Genomic DNA, 17,284 nt, shown 5'->3' on the forward strand with positions numbered 1-17,284 from the left:
GGCCAAGCCACATCTCCAGCATAGACCTATGTTGGAGAGCTGAGGAGATCCACCTCAGGGAAGGAAACTGAGGCAGGGAGTGCTGGCAGTGCCATGCTTGGGCAAAAGGAAGTGCTATGGGGTGGTCATGCCTTATAATACACTCCCTCACTCTTAATGTTGCTGTTACACTACTATGCACCTGGTGCCATGGATATGTTAGTGACCTATGCACTTATGAGGCTGTTTCCTCTCAGGCAGTGCAGTCTAGTGGACAGAGCACTAGACTGCAATTTAGGAGATCTGGGTTCTTTTCCCAGCTCTGCCACTGGCCTGCTGGGTGACGTTGGGCAAGTCACTTCCCCTCCCTGTGTCTCAGTTTCCCCATCTGTGCAACAGGGATAATGATCATGACTCCTTTGTAAAGTGCTTTGAGATCTATGGATGAAAAGAGCTAGGGATTATTATGATTATTATTCCAGAATCATTGAGATCCTTCAGTGGCAGGAGAGCATAGGTGTGAGTTACAATATGAATCATTTCATATAACTCAGCTGCTGCATTTCTGTAACCTCAGCTCTGATCTCAAATATAAGGGCATCCCTTAGTAATGTAAGTTACCCATCATATGGATATATGACCAGGCACCTGACAGCAGAACCAGCTGTTCAGAGCAGGTAACCATATGTCTACACTGAAATCCAGGGGACAGACATGTGTTTTGTCAGTTCTGATTAATATTGGTGTCATGGAAAGTAAAGACTAAATTCTGCAGCCCTTTAACCAAGCAAATCTCCCACGTGAGCCAATGGGAGATTTGCCTACATAAGGGCTTTGGGATCTGTCCCTAAGGATGAAAAATTAGCAAGCAATGATGCATTATCACCATGGGAAAATTCAAATGTTGGGAAGCTGTGGTGCAGTGTCACTATGTCGCACTGCAATGGCTCTGTCCTGCAGCTCAGACAGACAAGGAATGGGACTCCAGCACACTTTGGCCACACCCCCACCTCCGCAATGGCAGGTGGTTACGCAGAAAGGGAAGAGCTCACCTGATTCCCTCTCTGATCCATCGATTCTTTAGAGCAGATCAAGAGGGGGCCGATGAGCCCCGAGGCCGTGTCTCGGACTGGGTTGATGGAGCTGTAGTAGAAATGGGTCAGGCAACGAGGATCTGAGCCAGCTGGCCCATCCTCAGTCGTCACTTTCCAGCTGTACTTGAATGACTGGCCAGGCTCAATAGGTATATCCTTCACATCTTTATCTAGTAACAGACAACCCCCAAAAGCAATTCATTAGCATTCATTCAGAGGAGGGGGTAATCCTACTTATAAAATGGGCTGCAGGAAGGAAGGGATTGAATGGGTCAAGTAGGAATCAAGATCATACAAGCATCCTGTAGAAGCAACAGAAGGTCAAGGACAAGCATCTAGGTCCAGAAGCAACAGTACTTAGATTCCATGATTGGAGCTTCTTTTGTGGGGACTGCTGGCCCAACCCCAATCAGAGCTCCTGAAATCTCATGAGAAAGCCTGATCCCGCAACACTTTCAGCCCAAGACCATGAGCCAACAGAGCATTCCCCTTCAGGAAGGGCACTTAAAGTTCAGCACACACTTAGGTGCTTTCCTGAATCAGGACCACATTTGCAAACCCAAAAGGCCTGTACAATATGGTGGGAAGGTATGGAGACTTCTCTGGAGGTGCTAGTACTTGCCTGAGCCAAACAGAGCCAGGGATGAAAGGGAAGGTTTGTGCCTAATTTTGAAACCACTTATGAGTATCATGGGCTGAGTCTGATCTGAACTCAAATTTATCTGGGTTGTGTCTTGCTGAGTGGGGATTATAGGTGAAATGGCAAGGGAATAGATAGGGTGAAGAGTGATGCAGAGAAGGGCAGAATGACAAACAAATACAGAATAACTGTGAGAAAAGAAGTTTGGCGAGAAGACAGAAAACGCTAACATCAAATAAATACCATGATGATACCTCCTCAGGGCAATTGCTTATGCCCAATATGCTTCTGAAGGGGGCTCATCCACTCCTAATTAAGAGCCCAACTTGCTAGAAAAACTTGGATTTAATTGATCACCCTTAAATTATGGCACCACAATCATTAGGCAGAGATCCCACAAAGATAGGTGAGTGTTCTGCCAAATTTATAGCTGGGGAAACGGAGCCACCAAGCATGGACGTGACTTGCCAACAGTCACGCAGTGAGTCAGTGGCTGAGCCGGGAACAGAACCTAGCTGTCCTGGAGGAAGGCACTAGCTTAAATTAAATCATAGGGGGGAAAAAAAGGGGGGGCTTGCAAATCTGATCTAGTTTTATGAAACCTGAAGCCACTGGTTCCTCTCCTTTTCTTGGAGGTTCCCATCCCAGCTAGAAGCAGCAGCAGAGGATCTTGTTCATGCACTGCGATTGTTGCCCTAGATAGTTTTAATCCTTAAAGAAGAAAGAGGAGGGAGACAGAAGTGCATGATGCCTACCCAAGAATCACGATGGTTCCTAAGTAACAGTGTCTCCCAAAGATTCCCACCAGGCAGCAGTCCAGCAGTGGTTGGAAGGCCAGGTGGTAACCTAGCAACTGCACAGAGGAAAACAAGAAGCAGTACCAGGAGGGTAAGTTGAACCAGAGGGAAACCCCAAATTAAAGCAGAGCAGGAGAGCGCTTGTGTGGCCAGCTCACCCATCCTGGCAGCATCAGAACGGAGGATTCCTGCCCAGGGAGAATTTCACTGATGCCACAAAGGGCCTGATTCTGCCACCCTCACACTAATTTTACAACAGTGTTACTCTGCTGACTTCAATGCAATTACTCCTGATTTACACTGGTATAAATGAGATAAGATTCCAATCCACTGAGCAGCATCTGACTGCGAAGCAGTCCTGTTGATTTCAGTACTGGTCACTGGGAAGGTGGCATAACTGGGTGGTTGTATTAAGTAAAATGGCAGGAGGAGGAGGATTAGTGATTGTCATTGTCCCCAGTCAGATGGTCCAGCAGCTAGGGCACTAGCCAAGGGCTTGGGAGACCTTGGTTCAATTTTGCCACATTTCCTGTGTGACCTGGGGCAAGTTGCTCAGTGCCTCAGTTTCCCATGAGTACAATGGGAATAATAGCATGGCCCTGCCTCACACAGCTGTGTGAGGCTAAATACATTAAAAACTGTGAAATGCTTTGAGATCTACTGCTGAAAAGAGCTAGGCATTGATTATATAATAAAAATATTGCATTATCCTACAACAATGGCTCAAAACACTGCAGCTGACAGCCATGTCACTACCTTACTACACCACTGCTAATAGAGCAGTGTTTTATGTTAAGGAATGTTGTAATAAATGCCAATTGATCATTCAAAACACTTTTAGAACTACACAAGTTTATTTAGTTGACTTTGCTTTAAGCTACCATTTAAACCCCATTTTATAGCTGTGTGGTTCCAGGAAGGTTTTTGGAGGGGCTGGTCAGTATGAAATGCCCAGGGAATGAGGAGAAAGTGAAATATACAAGGCATATGCTGATCACTGTGCATGGGATGGGAACGAATTCCCCCAGTGCACGTATACGGCATCGCTCACTAGAAGGTGAATTATAGCAGTGGGTATTTCCTTCCTACGAAGCATTGCTGGCCACAGGCAGAGGGGGATACTGACTTGGATGATCTGATATGCTAAAGAAATCCTGTGTAAAGACAAGGATGTCTGAGGCTCAGTGATTCCTCTGCTACTGATGAAGAACAGCAGCAGAGGGATCGGTTCTGTTGTCTGGAAGCATCATGAGGGACCATGAGACCATAGAATGATCGTACATTGCAGAACTTCTGCAGAGGCAAGGAAACCCCATGAGGTTCCCTTTGTACAGCCTCCTCTGAATTCTGCCGTTGTCGGGCAGGGTTGGCCTCTCACTGGAAGCAGCAGGAGATCTGGACTCCAGAACATGCAGATCTTCTCAGATCTTGGGGGCCCTAGAGAGGCCAGAGCTATCTGCATGAGGGAGGACTCCACACTGCCTCCTGGACCCCTTTGGCTGACCCTCAGTTCCCTGATCAACAGGACCTCTCCTGTCAGCCCCTGTCCTCAAAACCTCCCTGAAAGAGAGGGTTCCACAGTGCAGAGGGGTCTCTCCCCAAGAGTTAATGCAGTCTGAGAGGACATAAGTACCCAAGTACTTCGAATAGGTAAAACAACCCATTTACTGAGGGCTTCACAAAACTCTCCTGTTCTGAGGTATGTGATCTTTGCCAACAGCTCTGCTAAATTCCAGTGTCCTTCCTCAGCCAATCTCACCTTCAGAAGACTTCACTGGGTGATAGGAACTTATGCTGGTGAGCCCATGAGGGTAGATGTTGTAAGGCCGACTTGCTAGATTCTTGAACACAATCTGAAATGACAACACACAACAATAACACTTAGCGTCTATAGCCCTATGTCTTCAAAGCTTTCCTTGTGGTCATTCACAGGCTCTGGTTCTAATGGGGGACTTCAATCACGCTGACATCTGCTGGGAGAACAATACAGCAGTGCACAGACAATCCAGGAAGTTTTTGGAGAGTGCTGGGGACAACTTCCTGGTACAAGTGCTGGAGGAACTGACTAGGGGCCATGTGTAACGGGTTGTATCACAGAAATCCCTTTGGGATTGCCACCTGATGTGCTTAGCCTACTTCTGAGCCTGTTTTCCCTGCCAGCTTGGGACTTCAGTGCCCTGCCTGGCTTGAGCTAGACATGCTAGCCTGCTACAAATACAGACCCAGGCCTGAACTACGTTCCCCAAAAGCTGCAGGCTTAACTGAAAATAGCTTAAGAAGTGCTCCTGTCTCCAGCACTCAGATACCCAACTCCAAATGGGGTCCAAACTCCAAATAAATCCGTTTTATCCTGTATAAAGCTTACACAGGGTAAACTCATAAATTGTTTGCCCTCTGTAACACTGATAGAGAGATATGCACAGCTGTTTGCCCTCCCTAGGTATTAATACATACTGTGGGTTAATTAATAAGTTAATATGATTTTATTAAATACAAAAAGCAGGATTTAAGTGGTTCCAAGTAATAACAGACAGAACAAAGTGAATTACCAAACAAAATAAAATAAAACACACAAGTCTAAGCCTAATACAGTAAGAAAGTGATTACAGATGAAATCTCACCCTCAGAGACCATAGAATCATAGAATATCAGGGTTGGAAGGGACCCCTGAAGGTCATCTAGTCCAACCCCCTGCTCGAAGCAGGATCAATTCCCAGTTAAATCATCCCAGCCAGGGCTTTGTCAAGCCTGACCTTAAAAACCTCTAAGGAAGGAGATTCTACCACCTCCCTAGGTAACGCATTCCAGTGTTACCCTCACCACCCTCTTAGTGAAAAAGTTTTTCCTAATATCCAATCTAAACCTCCCCCACTGCAACTTGAGACCATTACTCCTCGTTCTGTCATCTGCTACCATTGAGAACAGTCTAGAGCCATCCTCTTTGGAACCCCCTTTCAGGTAGTTGAAAGCAGCTATCAAATCCCCCCTCATTCTTCTCTTCTGCAGACTAAACAATCCCAGTTCCCTCAGCCTCTCCTCATAAGTCATGTGTTCTAGACCCCTAATCATTTTTGTTGCCCTTCGCTGGACTCTCTCCAATTTATCCACATCCTTCTTGTAGTGTGGGGCCCAAAACTGGACACAGTACTCCAGATGAGGCCTCACCAATGTCGAATAGAGGGGAACGATCATGTCCCTCGATCTGCTCGCTATGCCCCTACTTATACATCCCAAAATGCCATTGGCCTTCTTGGCAACAAGGGCACACTGCTGACTCATATCCAGCTTCTCGTCCACTGTCACCCCTAGGTCCTTTTCCGCAGAACTGCTGCCTAGCCATTCGGTCCCTAGTCTGTAGCGGTGCATTGGATTCTTCCATCCTAAGTGCAGGACCCTGCACTTAGATGTTCCAATAAGCTTCATTTACAGACTAGTCTGCTTCTACTCTGGGTCCAGCAATCACTCACACCCCTGTGGTTACTGTCCTTTGTTCCAGTTTCTTTCAGGTATCCTTTGGGGATGGAGAGGCTATCTCTTGAGACAGGTGAAGACAAAATGAGGGGTCTCCCAGGGCTTTATATAGTTTCTCTCTTGTGGGTGGAACCCCCTCCTTCCCCCTGTGTAGAATCCCCTCTACAAGATGGAATTTTGGAGTCACCTGGGCAAGTCACATGTCCATGCATGACTTAGTTCTCTACAGGAATGTTCCCAGGAAAGCTCAGATGTGGATTGGCATCTATCAAAGTCTATTGTCAGCTTAAGTGTTTCTTGATTGGGCACTTACTCAAGAAGCTGAGCAAATGCTTCACTGAGGCTACTTAAAACAAACAAACAAGTACACAGTACACAGCTAATATTCATAACTATGAATACAAAATATGATACATACATACAAATAGGATGAATATATTCAGTAGATCATAATCTTTGCAGAGATATGTTACATGGCATACGTAGCATAAAACATATTCCAGTTATGTTATATTTACATTCATAAGCATATTTCTACAAAGCATTATGGGGTGCAAGGTCACACTGTGCTCCTCTTGACCTGCTGCTTACAAACAAGGAAGAATTGGTAGGGGAAGTCGAAGTGGGTGGCAACCTAGGCAGCAGTGACCATGAGATGGTTGAGTTCAGGATCCTGAAAAATGGAAGAAAGGAGAGTAGCAAAATACAGACTCTGGACTTCAGAAAAGCAGACTATGACTCCCTTAGGGAGCTGATGGGCAGGATCCCTGCGAGGCTAATATGAGGGGGCAAGGAGCCCAGGAGAGCTCACTGTATTTTAAAGAAGCCTTATTGAGGATGCAGGAACAAACCATCCTGATGTGCAGAAAGAATAGGAAATATGGCAGGCGACCAGATTGGCTTAACAGTGAAATCTTCGGTGAGCTTAAACTCAAAAAGGAAGCTTACAAGAAGTGGAAATTTGGACAGATGACTAGGGAAGAGTATAAAAATATTGCTAGAGCATGCAGGGGTGTAATCAGGAAGGCCAAGGCACAACTGGAGTTGCAGCTAGCAAGGGATGTGAAGGGTAACAAGAAGGGTTTCTACAGGTATGTTAGCAACAAGAAGAAGGTCAGGGAAAGTGTGAGACCCTTACTGAGTGGGGGAGGCAACATAGTGACAGATGATATGGAAAAAGCTGAAGTACTTAATGATTTTTTTGCCTCCGTCTTCACAGACAAAGCAGTTCCCAGACTGCTGCACTGGGCAACACAGCATGTGGAGTAGGTGAGCAGCCCTCAGTGGTGAAAGAACAGGTTAAGGACTATTTAGAAAAGCTGGACTTGCACAAGTCCATGGGTCCAGATCTAATGCATCCAAGGGTGCAGAGGGAGTTGGCTGATGTGATTGCAGAGCCATTGCCACTATCTCTGAAACTTCGTGGTGATCAGGGGAGGTGCCGGACGATTGGAAAAAGGCAAATATAGTGCCCATATTATAAAAAGAGAAAAAAGAGAACCCGGGGAACTACAGGCCAGTCAGCCTCACTTCAGTCCCCGGCAAAATCATGGAGTAGGTCCTCAAGGAATCCATTTTGAAGCACTTAGAGGACAGGAAGGTGATCAGGAACAATCAACATGGATTCACCAAGGGAAAGTCATGCCTGACCAACCTGATTGTCTTCTACGATGAGATAACTGGCTCTGTGGATATGAGAAAAGCAGTGGATGTGATATAGCTTGACTTTAGCCAAGCTTTTGATATGGTCTCCCACAGTATTCTTGCCAGCAAGTTAAAAAAGTATGGATTGGATGAATGGACTATAATGTGGATAGAAAGCTGGCTAGATTGTCAGGCTCAGTGGGTAGTGATCAACGGCTCAATGTCTAGCTGGCAGCCGGTATCAAGTGGAGTGCCCCAGGGGTTGGTCCTGGGGCCGGTTTTGTTCAACATCTTTATTAATGATCTGGATGATGGGATTAATTGCACCGTCAGCAGGTTCGCAAATGACACTAAGCTGGAGGCAGAGGTAGATATGCTGGAGGGTTGGGATAGGGTCCAGAGTGACCTAGACAAATTGGAGGATTGCGCCAAAAGAAATCTGATGAGGTTCAACAAGGACAAGTGCAGAGTTCTGCACTTAGGAAGGAATAATCCCATTCACTGCTACAGGCTACTGGCTAAGCAGCAGTTCTGCAGAAAAGGACCTGGGGTGACAGTGGACGAGAAGCTGAATATGAGTCAACAGTGTGCCTTTGTTGCCAAGAAGGCCAATGGCATATTGGGCTGTATTAGTAGGAGCATTGCCAGCAGATTGAGGGAAGTGATTATTCCCCTCTATTCGGCACTGGTGAGGCCACACCTCAAGTATTGTGTCCAGTTTTGGTCCCCCCACTACAGAAGGGATGTGGACAAATTGGAGAGAGTCCAGTGAAGGGCAATGAAAATGATCAGGGGGCTGGGGCACATGACTTACGAGGAGAGGCTGAGGGAACTAACAGGTAACAAAAGGAGTTTGCCTGGGATCTGCCTGAGAGGAGGTACGCTAAGGGCTGCATTAAGGAGGCTGTGTTGGTGAGTATCTGAGTGTTGTGAGGACAGTGTGACTGTGTGCTGTGTGCTTGATTGGTTGTTTGAAAAGGGTGGGAACTGGGTGTGCCTTGTTCCAGGTGAGCCTTAAGTGGGCCTGACTGCATAAAAAGCCAGTCAGTTGCGAACCAGCTGAGCAGCGAACAGCAGAGCAGTTAACAAAAGGAATTTGCCTGGGGAGAGCCCACTGTGGCTTACATCTTGTCGGATTCTCTGAGTAATTACTACAACTCCTTAGGAAGCTCATAGAAGGAAGGTAACATGGATGGGGGGTGTTCAGCTGTTGTGACCTGCACTGGATGTGCTATGTTTGTCTTTCTTCCACAGGACAGATGCGACTTTGTCTGTACAAAGTGCAAGCTGGTCTCCATACTGGAAGAGAAGGTTCAAGGTCTGGAGCAACAGGTATTGACCCTGCGGTGCATAAGAGAAACTGAAGATTTCCTGGACGGATGTCAGGATAGGCTTCTACGGGCACAAGGTTCTGAAGATTCAGAGTAGGCTGCACATTGGGGACAGAAGGATGGTGAAGAAATTTGGCATCATGTGACCTCCAGAAGAAAAAAGGGGAACGTCTATGTACCAGCAGGGCAGATAGAGGTAAGTAACCGTTTTCATGTTATCTCCACAGGTACTAATGCGAAGAGTGGACCAGATGATACGTCTGAGGGAAGGGAGCAGAAAGAGACTCCGCCGATTGGAAGGCATGAGATGCACTGTCCTAGGGTTGGGGGTTCCACAACCACCGCTCCCAAGAGAAGGAGGCGGGTGGTGGTGGTCAGAGACTCTCTCCTCAGGGGGACTGAGTCATCTATCTGCTGCCCCGATCGGGAAAACCTAGAAGTCTGCTGCTTGCCAGGAGTTAAGATTGGCTATGTGACGGAGAGACTGCCGAGACTCATCAAGCCCTTGGATCGCTACCCCTTCCTGCTTCTTCACGTAGGCACCAATGATACTGCCAAGAATGACTTTGAGCGGATCACTGTGGACTACGTGGCTCTGGGAAGAAGGAAAAAGGAGTTTAAGGTGCAAGTGGTGTTCTCGTCCATCCACCCCGTGGAAGGAAAAGGCCTGGGTAGAGACTGTCGAATCATGGAAGTCAACGAATGGCTACGCAGGTGGTGTCGGAGAGAAGGCTTTGGATTCTTTGACCATGGGATGGCGTTCCAAGAAGGAGTGCTAGGCAGAGACGGGCTCCACCTAACGAAGAGAGGGAATAACATCTTCGCAAGCAGGCTGGCTAAGCTAGTGAGGAGGGCTTTAAACTAGGTTCACCGGGAGAAGGAGACCAAAGCTCTGAGGTAAGTGGGAAGTGGGATACAGGGAGGAGGCAGGAGCGTGTGAGAGGGGAGGGCTCCTGCCTCATACTGAGAAAGAGGGGCGATCAGCAGGTTACCTCAAGTGCCTATATACAAATGCACGAAGCCTGGGAAACAAGCAGGGAGAACTGGAAGTCCTGGCACAGTCAAGGAATTATGATGTGATTAGAATAACAGAGACTTGGTGGGATAACTCACATGACTGGAGTACTGTCATGGATGGAGATATAAGCTGTTCAGGAAGGACAGGCAGGGCAGAAAAGGTGGGGGAGTTGCACTGTATGTAAGGGAGCAGTATGACTGCTCAGAGCTCAAGTATGAAACTGCAGAAAAACCTGAGAGTCTCTGGATTAAGTTTAGAAGTGTGAGCAACAAGGGTGATGTCATGGTGGGAGTCTACTATAGACCACCAGACCAGGGGGATGAGGTGGACGAGGCTTTCTTCTGGCAACTCGCAGAAGTTACTAGATCGCAGGCCCTGGTTCTCATGGGAGACTTCAATCACCCTGATAGCTGCTGGGAGAGCAATACGGCAGTGCACAGGCAATCCAGGAAGTTTTTGGAAAATGTAGGGGACAATTTCCTGGTGCAAGTGCTGGAGGAATCAACTAGGGGCAGAACTCTTCTTGACCTGCTGCTCACAAACTGGGAAGAATTAGTAGGGGAAGCAAAAGTGGATGGGAACCTGGGAGGCAGTGACCATGAAATGGTCGAGTTCAGGATCCTAACACAAGGAAGAAAGGAGAGCAGCAGAATACAGACCCTGGACTTCAGAAAAGCAGACTTTGACTCCCTCAGGGAACTGATGGGCAAGATCCCCTAGGAGAATAACATGAGGGGGAAAGGAGTCCAGGAGAGCTGGCTGTATTTTAAAGAATCCTTATTGAGGTTACAGGGACAAACCATCCCGACGTGTAGAAAGAATAGTAAATATGGCAGGTGACCAGATTGGCTTAACAGTGAAATCCTTGCTGCTCTTAAATACAAAAAAAAAGCTTACAAGAAGTGGAAGATTGAACAAATGACCAGGGATGAGTATAAAGATATTGCTCGGGCTTGCAGGAGTGAAATCAGGAAGGCCAAATCACACCTGGAGTTGGAGCTACCAAGAGATGTTAAGAGTAACAAGAAGGGTTTCTTCAGGTATGTTAGCAACAAGAAGAAAGTCAAGGAAATTGTGGGCCCCTTACTGAATGAGGGAGGCAACCTCGTGACAGGGGATGTGGAAAAAGCTAATGTACTCAATGCTTTCTTTGCCTCTGTCTTCACGAACAAGGTCAGCTCCCAGACTACTGCACTGGGCAGCACAGCATGGGGAGGAGGTGACCAGCCCTCTGTGGAGAAAGAAGTGGTTCGGGACTATTTAGAAAAGCTGGACGAGCACAAGTCCATGGGGCCGGATGCGCTGCATCCAAGAGTGCTAAAGGAGTTGGTGGATGTGATTGCAGAGCCATTGGCCATTATCTTTGAAAACTCATGGCGATCGGGGGAGGTCCCAGATGTCTGGAAAAAGGCTAATGTAGTGCCCATCTTTAAAAAAGGGAAGAAGGAGGATCCTGGGAACTACAGGCCAGTCAGCCTCACCTCAGTCCCTGGAAAAATCATGGAGCAGGTCCTCAAGGAATCAATTCTGAAGCACTTAGAGGAGAGGAAAGTGATCAGGAACAGTCAGCATGGATTCACCAAGGACAAGTCATGCCTGACTAATCTAATTGCCTTCTATGACAAGATAACTGGCTCTGTGGATGAAGGGAAAGCAGTGGACATGTTGTTCCTTGACTTTAGCAAAGCTTTTGACACGGTCTACCACAGTGTTCTTGCCAGCAAGTTAAAGAAGTATGGGCTGGATGAATGGACTATAAGGTGGATAGAAAGCTGGCTAGATTGTCGGGCTCAATGGGTAGTGATCAATGGCTCCATGTCTAGTTGGCAGCCGGTATCAAGTGGAGTACCCCAGGGGTAGGTCCTGGGGCCGGTTTTGTTCAATATCTTCATAAATGATCTGGAGGATGGTGTGGATTGCACCCTCAGCAAGTTTGCAGATGACACTAAACTGGGAGGAGTGGTAGATACGCTGGAGGGTAGGGATAGGATACAGAGGGACCTAGACAAATGAGAGGATTGGGCCAAAAGAAATCTGATGAGGTTCAACAAGGACAAGTGCAGAGTCCTGCACTTAGGATGGAAGAATCCAATGTACCGCTACAGACTACGGACCGAATGGCTTGGCAGCAGTTCTGCAGAAAAGGACCTAGGGGTTACAGTGGACGAGAAGTTGGATATGAGTCAACAGTGTGCCCTTGTTGCCAAGAAGGCCAATGGCATTTTGGGATGTATAAGTAGGGGCATTGCCAGCAGATCGAGGGACATGATCGTTCCCCTCTATTCGACATTGGTGAGGCCTCATCTGGAGTACTGTGTCCAGTTTTGGGCCCCACACTACAAGAAGGATGTGGAAAAATTGGAAAGAGTCCAGCGGAGGGCAACAAAAATGATTAGGGGACTGGAACACATGACTTATGAGGAGAGGCTGAGGGAACTGGGGATGTTTAGTCTTCAGAAGAGAAGAATGAGGGGGGATTTGATAGCTGCTTTCAACTACCTGAGAGGTGGTTCCAGAGAGGATGGTTGTAGACTATTCTCAGTGGTAGAAGAGGACAGGACAAGGAGTAATGGTCTCAAGTTGCAGTGGGGGAGGTTTAGGTTGGATATTAGGAAAAACTTTTTCACTAGGAGGGTGGTGAAACATTGGAATGCGTTACCTAGGGAGGTGGTGGAATCTCCTTCCCTAGAAGTTTTTAAGGTCAGGCTTGACAAAGCCCTGGCTGGGATGATTTAGTCAGGGATCGATCCTGCTTTGAGAAGGGGGTTGGACTAGATGACCTCCTGAGGTCCCTTTCAACCGTGATATTCTACGATTCTATGAACTGGGCTTGTTTAGTCTGCAGAAGAGAAGAGTGAGGGGGAATTTCATAGCAGCCTTCAATTACCTGAAGGGGGGTTCCAAAGAGGATGGAGCTAGGCTGTTCTCAGTGGTGGCAGGTGACAGAACAAGAAGCAATGGTCTCAAGTTGCAGTGGGAGAGGTCTAGGTTGGCTATTAGGAAACACTATTTCACTAGGAGGGTGGTGAAGCACTGGAATGGGTTACCTAGGGAGGAGGTGGAATCTCCATCCTTAGAGGTTTCTAAGGCCCGGCTTGACAAAGCCTTGGCTGGGATGATTTAGTTCGTGTCGTTCCTGCTTTGAGCAGGGGATTGGACTAGATGACCTCCTGAGGTCTCTTCCAACCCTAATACTCTATGATTCTATGATCTTCAGCATTGTCTCCATCTTTTCTGGATTGGTCTTAGGCACACTTTGCCTTGCTATTGCAGGGGGCCTCGGGCACTGGTGCACCTCAGTCCCTCCTGTTCTCTGTCTGTGGCACATAACAGTCTAGTCTCCTGTGGGCTGTGATACTTTGGTCTCATTTCAGTTGTCAGGTTTAGTGTGGGAGCGCTGGGTGGTGCTGGTGGCCTCTGATGGCTGAAGGTCAGACTAGATGATCCAGTGGGTCTCTTCTGGCCTTAAACGCTATGATCCTGACTTTCTTTGAGGTCCCAGTTTCAGTCCGTCCATGGAAGAGCATGGAAATGGCAGAATTGTTAGAGGGTAGGTAAATATTATTTAGACCCATTTTACAGATGGGAAAAGTGAGCCCCAGAGTGGCTGAGACTGATTTTTTAAAACATGGGTTCCCATAATTGGACACTGAATTCATAAGAGACTTGAATAAGTGGCCTGATTCACAGAGGTGCTGAGCACCCACAACTGCCATCCACCTCAAATGGGTGTGTGGCGTTTCTGAACATCTGCCCAATCAAATAAATATGGAGATAAGTGCCACCCGAGTTTGAAGTCTTTGGCCTCAGTTCCTTGCGGTCAGCTACACAGCAAATCAAAGAGACTAGAACTAGAATCTGCTGAATCATAACCTGTTCTCACCAGAAACCCACGCTGCCTCTTGCTAATGATAAACAAGTCAAGCAGCTGGTTAATAAAAGGGTACAGTGAGATAGACTGTGCATATAAAGCAGCCTCCCCCAGGTACTGTACATCCTAAATTACCCGTGCAATCCACACATAGCTGGAGAAGACTGAAGGAAGGAAGAGAACTGTTGGGAGGCATGTACCATGTATGGGTTAGGACGATTACTAAGCACAGCTGATTGCATTAAAGACAAGTCAAGAGCATTGGGCCAAATCCATCCCATGTATATTTCCACTGAAGTCAATGAGGCTTTTACCTCTAGATTTCAGTAGCAATTGAAGGAAAGTCCTCTTCTCTGGTGGACTCTAGCCACTACAAGGGACTCAGTACATAATCTGTGTTGGATCATAGGCATGAATAGAGAACCAGGAAGAAGAACAGTAATGAATCAGTAATGAGTTTACCCTTCCCATCCCTCTTACCAGAAAGCCGTCTCTCTTTTTTTCTTACCGTAAATTGATCCCCAACTTCTCCTTTAAGGACAGGTCCCAGAATTCCTGTGTCACGTTGATCTGATATCTTGCGGTTCTTAAAGGTCCCATCCCCATATTCCACAAACATCACCTTCTTATACTTTGAACCAATTCGCTGAGGACCAGCTTCCAGAAACTGACTTGTGTAACTTCTACAGGGGAGAGAGGGAAAGGAGAACTGAGTAAGCCCAGGCAGAATTGCCAGGGGTGGGCACAGGAGCTGATTTTTTACTATTATCACCATCATTATTATTATTAATAATTGTATAATAATAAATTTGTTATCATGGTAGTGCACACAGGCCCCAATCATGGATCAGGGCCACATTGTGCTAGGCATTGTACAGAAACAGGATGAAAAGGAAGTCCCTGCCCTGAAAAACAATGCAACAAAATACAACTTTTCCACAACCCTAAGACTGGATTCAAATGCAGGCTATCACTTCTATAAGAGAGGAAGCCTACACCAGATGGAGTTGTAGGACAGTGTTGACCAATATACAAGGGGCTAATTAATATATATATACCCTGGGGTATATATATATCACATTATCAATATGCATTATTCACACCAGATGTATTAATATGCATTAAGCACACAATATCAATATAACATTATATTGTATATATATAGTTCTAGCAGTTATATGGCCTAAAACAGCCTTTTTCTTTCTATAATCCTGTTCACTTATGCTAAGTATCCCATAACAGTTTGCAAAGCTGAAGTCACTTTGGAGTTAGAAAACAGCAAACTTGTCAAAGGCAAAATCCATTAATGTTCTGCCCTGGTACAGATACCTTCTTGGATCAGTATCTGAAGTGCTAGTATCCACAACAAAGATAAAGAAGGTACAGAACAAGTTAAGGAATGGGGACAAAGTGATGTTTGGGTTTTAGTGAAGTGTGAAGGGGTTTGTAACCTCTAAAATCATCCAAAAATACTACCAGCTGAAACATGTAGCTCTGGGAGCATACCTTCTATGTAAGGTGAATTTAACAACAATACGGCATCCCAGAAATTGGTATCGTATTGAACCATTTTTCCGGTATTGGCTTTTAGCAATAAATCTGGCTGATAATGGTTACTGGACTCCTGAGTCTATTTCATAACAGACCCAAGTGTGGGCACGCTATTGACTACACAATTTAACAACAAGAGGTTCGTTAACCGTGTCCGGTCCTGGCAGCAACTGATTACTGTAGCAAAGCAGTGAGCGTGGCACTTGCCCACATGTGCTGGGGTCACTGCCAGATGTGCCAAAATCACATGACCGAGTAACTACTTTGTTTGGCCAAGACAGCATCCTCTTACTGCCCTGACAGCAAGCCTTGACCCTGATCTGGAAGGACCCCCTCTATTAGCCCATTCAGCCCTCGGCTTCCCTGCAGACAAGGGGCCCAGTCAGTGCTAACTGGGAAAGTGAGTTTTGAGAGGTTGATACTTGTCTTTTGGGGGCTGGGCTGAGACTCTCCATGGGAAAGCAAAACCCTGTGACCCTGCTTAATACCCAAGCAAGCTTGCGTGAGTAGAGCGAGTGGGATGAATGGTGACAACTGTCACTACCAGGCAGTGCTGAGTAAGACACTGCTATGATAGAATTCTCAGATTACTGCTACCCAGAAGGAAGTGGAGCATCATTAGGGGCTAATCTTGTCTTGTATCTGGTACAGATCCATCCTCTCAGGACAATGCAATCACATCTCTCATCTGCAAAAATATAGGGCCAAAGGGATCCCTGGTGTATCTCCACTGAAACCAGCAGAGCGGTAGCACAGGAGCACACATGGCTCACCATGGCACCCTCACAGTTTAAGAGGGCAAGGTGGGCTGGGTATTTCAGCACCAACTACAGAACCCTCTGTTCGGAGGACTTGCACCTCACAGTTCCCTCTAGAACTCTACCTGTGCTACTGGTAAGTGGCTTGTGGAAAGCTAGTGACTACTGGTACAGTAGATCAAACAATTCCCTTTCTCCCAGGAGCTGACTGTGTCATTTCCACACCCTTCCCAACCTTTGGCAAGGGACCAAACGGAGCCCCATGCTCCGGTACTGTGCATGCTGCTTCGGGCTATATTAGATTGCTCACCCAGCCTTTATTCTGGGGTAGTCCTTTTTGCCATGATGTTGATGGTATTGTCTAATATAATACACCCTCAGATAGGATTCTTAATGACAACAGTTCCCTTTAGATCAGGTTCCATGGGCAGAAAGTAAACCACATTATGGCTTTGGTGACTTGTATGGCTCAGCCTACCATCTGCCAGCAGCAAGGAATATGGCTTAAATATAAGGGCTAAACTCAGCTCTCACTCCCCTGAGGTTGGGCGAGTATACCTAAGAGAAAAACTTAGCCCACTCTCTTCTTGTCCTGAGCCTAATGAGGAAGAAGTAAGCAGCTCTTGGAAAGGGTCTGGCTGAGGCTTCATGGTGGTTTGAGAAAGAGAAAGAAAACTCAGAGGGGGGAAAAGGGAACAGCTGGCCAAGCCTGTACTTGCCCCATTCCCTGGCCATGCTAACATGCTCTCACCTGTCCAAATAAGTGGGCATTATTGGGGCGTAGTCCCAATCCACCTCCTCAGCTGCAATGTAATGGATCCAGGTCACAGGTTCCTGCTTGGCGAAAGCACGTGCGCCAATTGAGGGGGAAGAGTCACTCTCATCAAACATAATCACTGTGTTGTCCAGATCATAGCTGTCATCATAATAGTCTTCCTCTGGTGCATCTATGGCCAGCCTCATCTTCATCTTGGGCTCTTCCAGGCAGACTTCCACACTGATGTATGCTTCCATGCCAGCTGGATTCAAATGGGCCAGGCAGAAACATCAATGTCTGTCTGTCTGTCTCACTCACTCACAGCTCTGGATATTGTTTCACTAGTATCTCCGGTTTACCTGCCTCTACATCA

The 17,284-nt window shown here is 46.8% G+C and overlaps 1 protein-coding gene across 2 annotated transcripts in view; it reads right to left on the reverse strand.

Moving 5' to 3' along the window:
- The window catches only part of F8 (coagulation factor VIII), a 98,190-nt gene that overhangs the window by 60,978 nt on the left and 19,928 nt on the right, over positions 1-17,284 (reverse strand). For both annotated transcript variants that reach the window (XM_084638391.1, XM_084638392.1), the window contains exons 8-11: positions 16,906-17,173; positions 14,354-14,528; positions 4,270-4,363; positions 1,032-1,243 (exon numbers count right to left, since the gene is read on the reverse strand). In XM_084638391.1, the coding sequence (XP_084494517.1) occupies positions 1,032-1,243; positions 4,270-4,363; positions 14,354-14,528; positions 16,906-17,173 (749 nt within the window). The remainder of the gene's footprint in view (positions 1-1,031; positions 1,244-4,269; positions 4,364-14,353; positions 14,529-16,905; positions 17,174-17,284) is intronic.

Source organism: Lepidochelys olivacea (assembly GCF_965140295.1).
Source record: "Lepidochelys olivacea isolate rLepOli2 genome assembly, chromosome: 9".
Lineage (NCBI taxonomy): Eukaryota > Metazoa > Chordata > Testudines > Cheloniidae > Lepidochelys > Lepidochelys olivacea.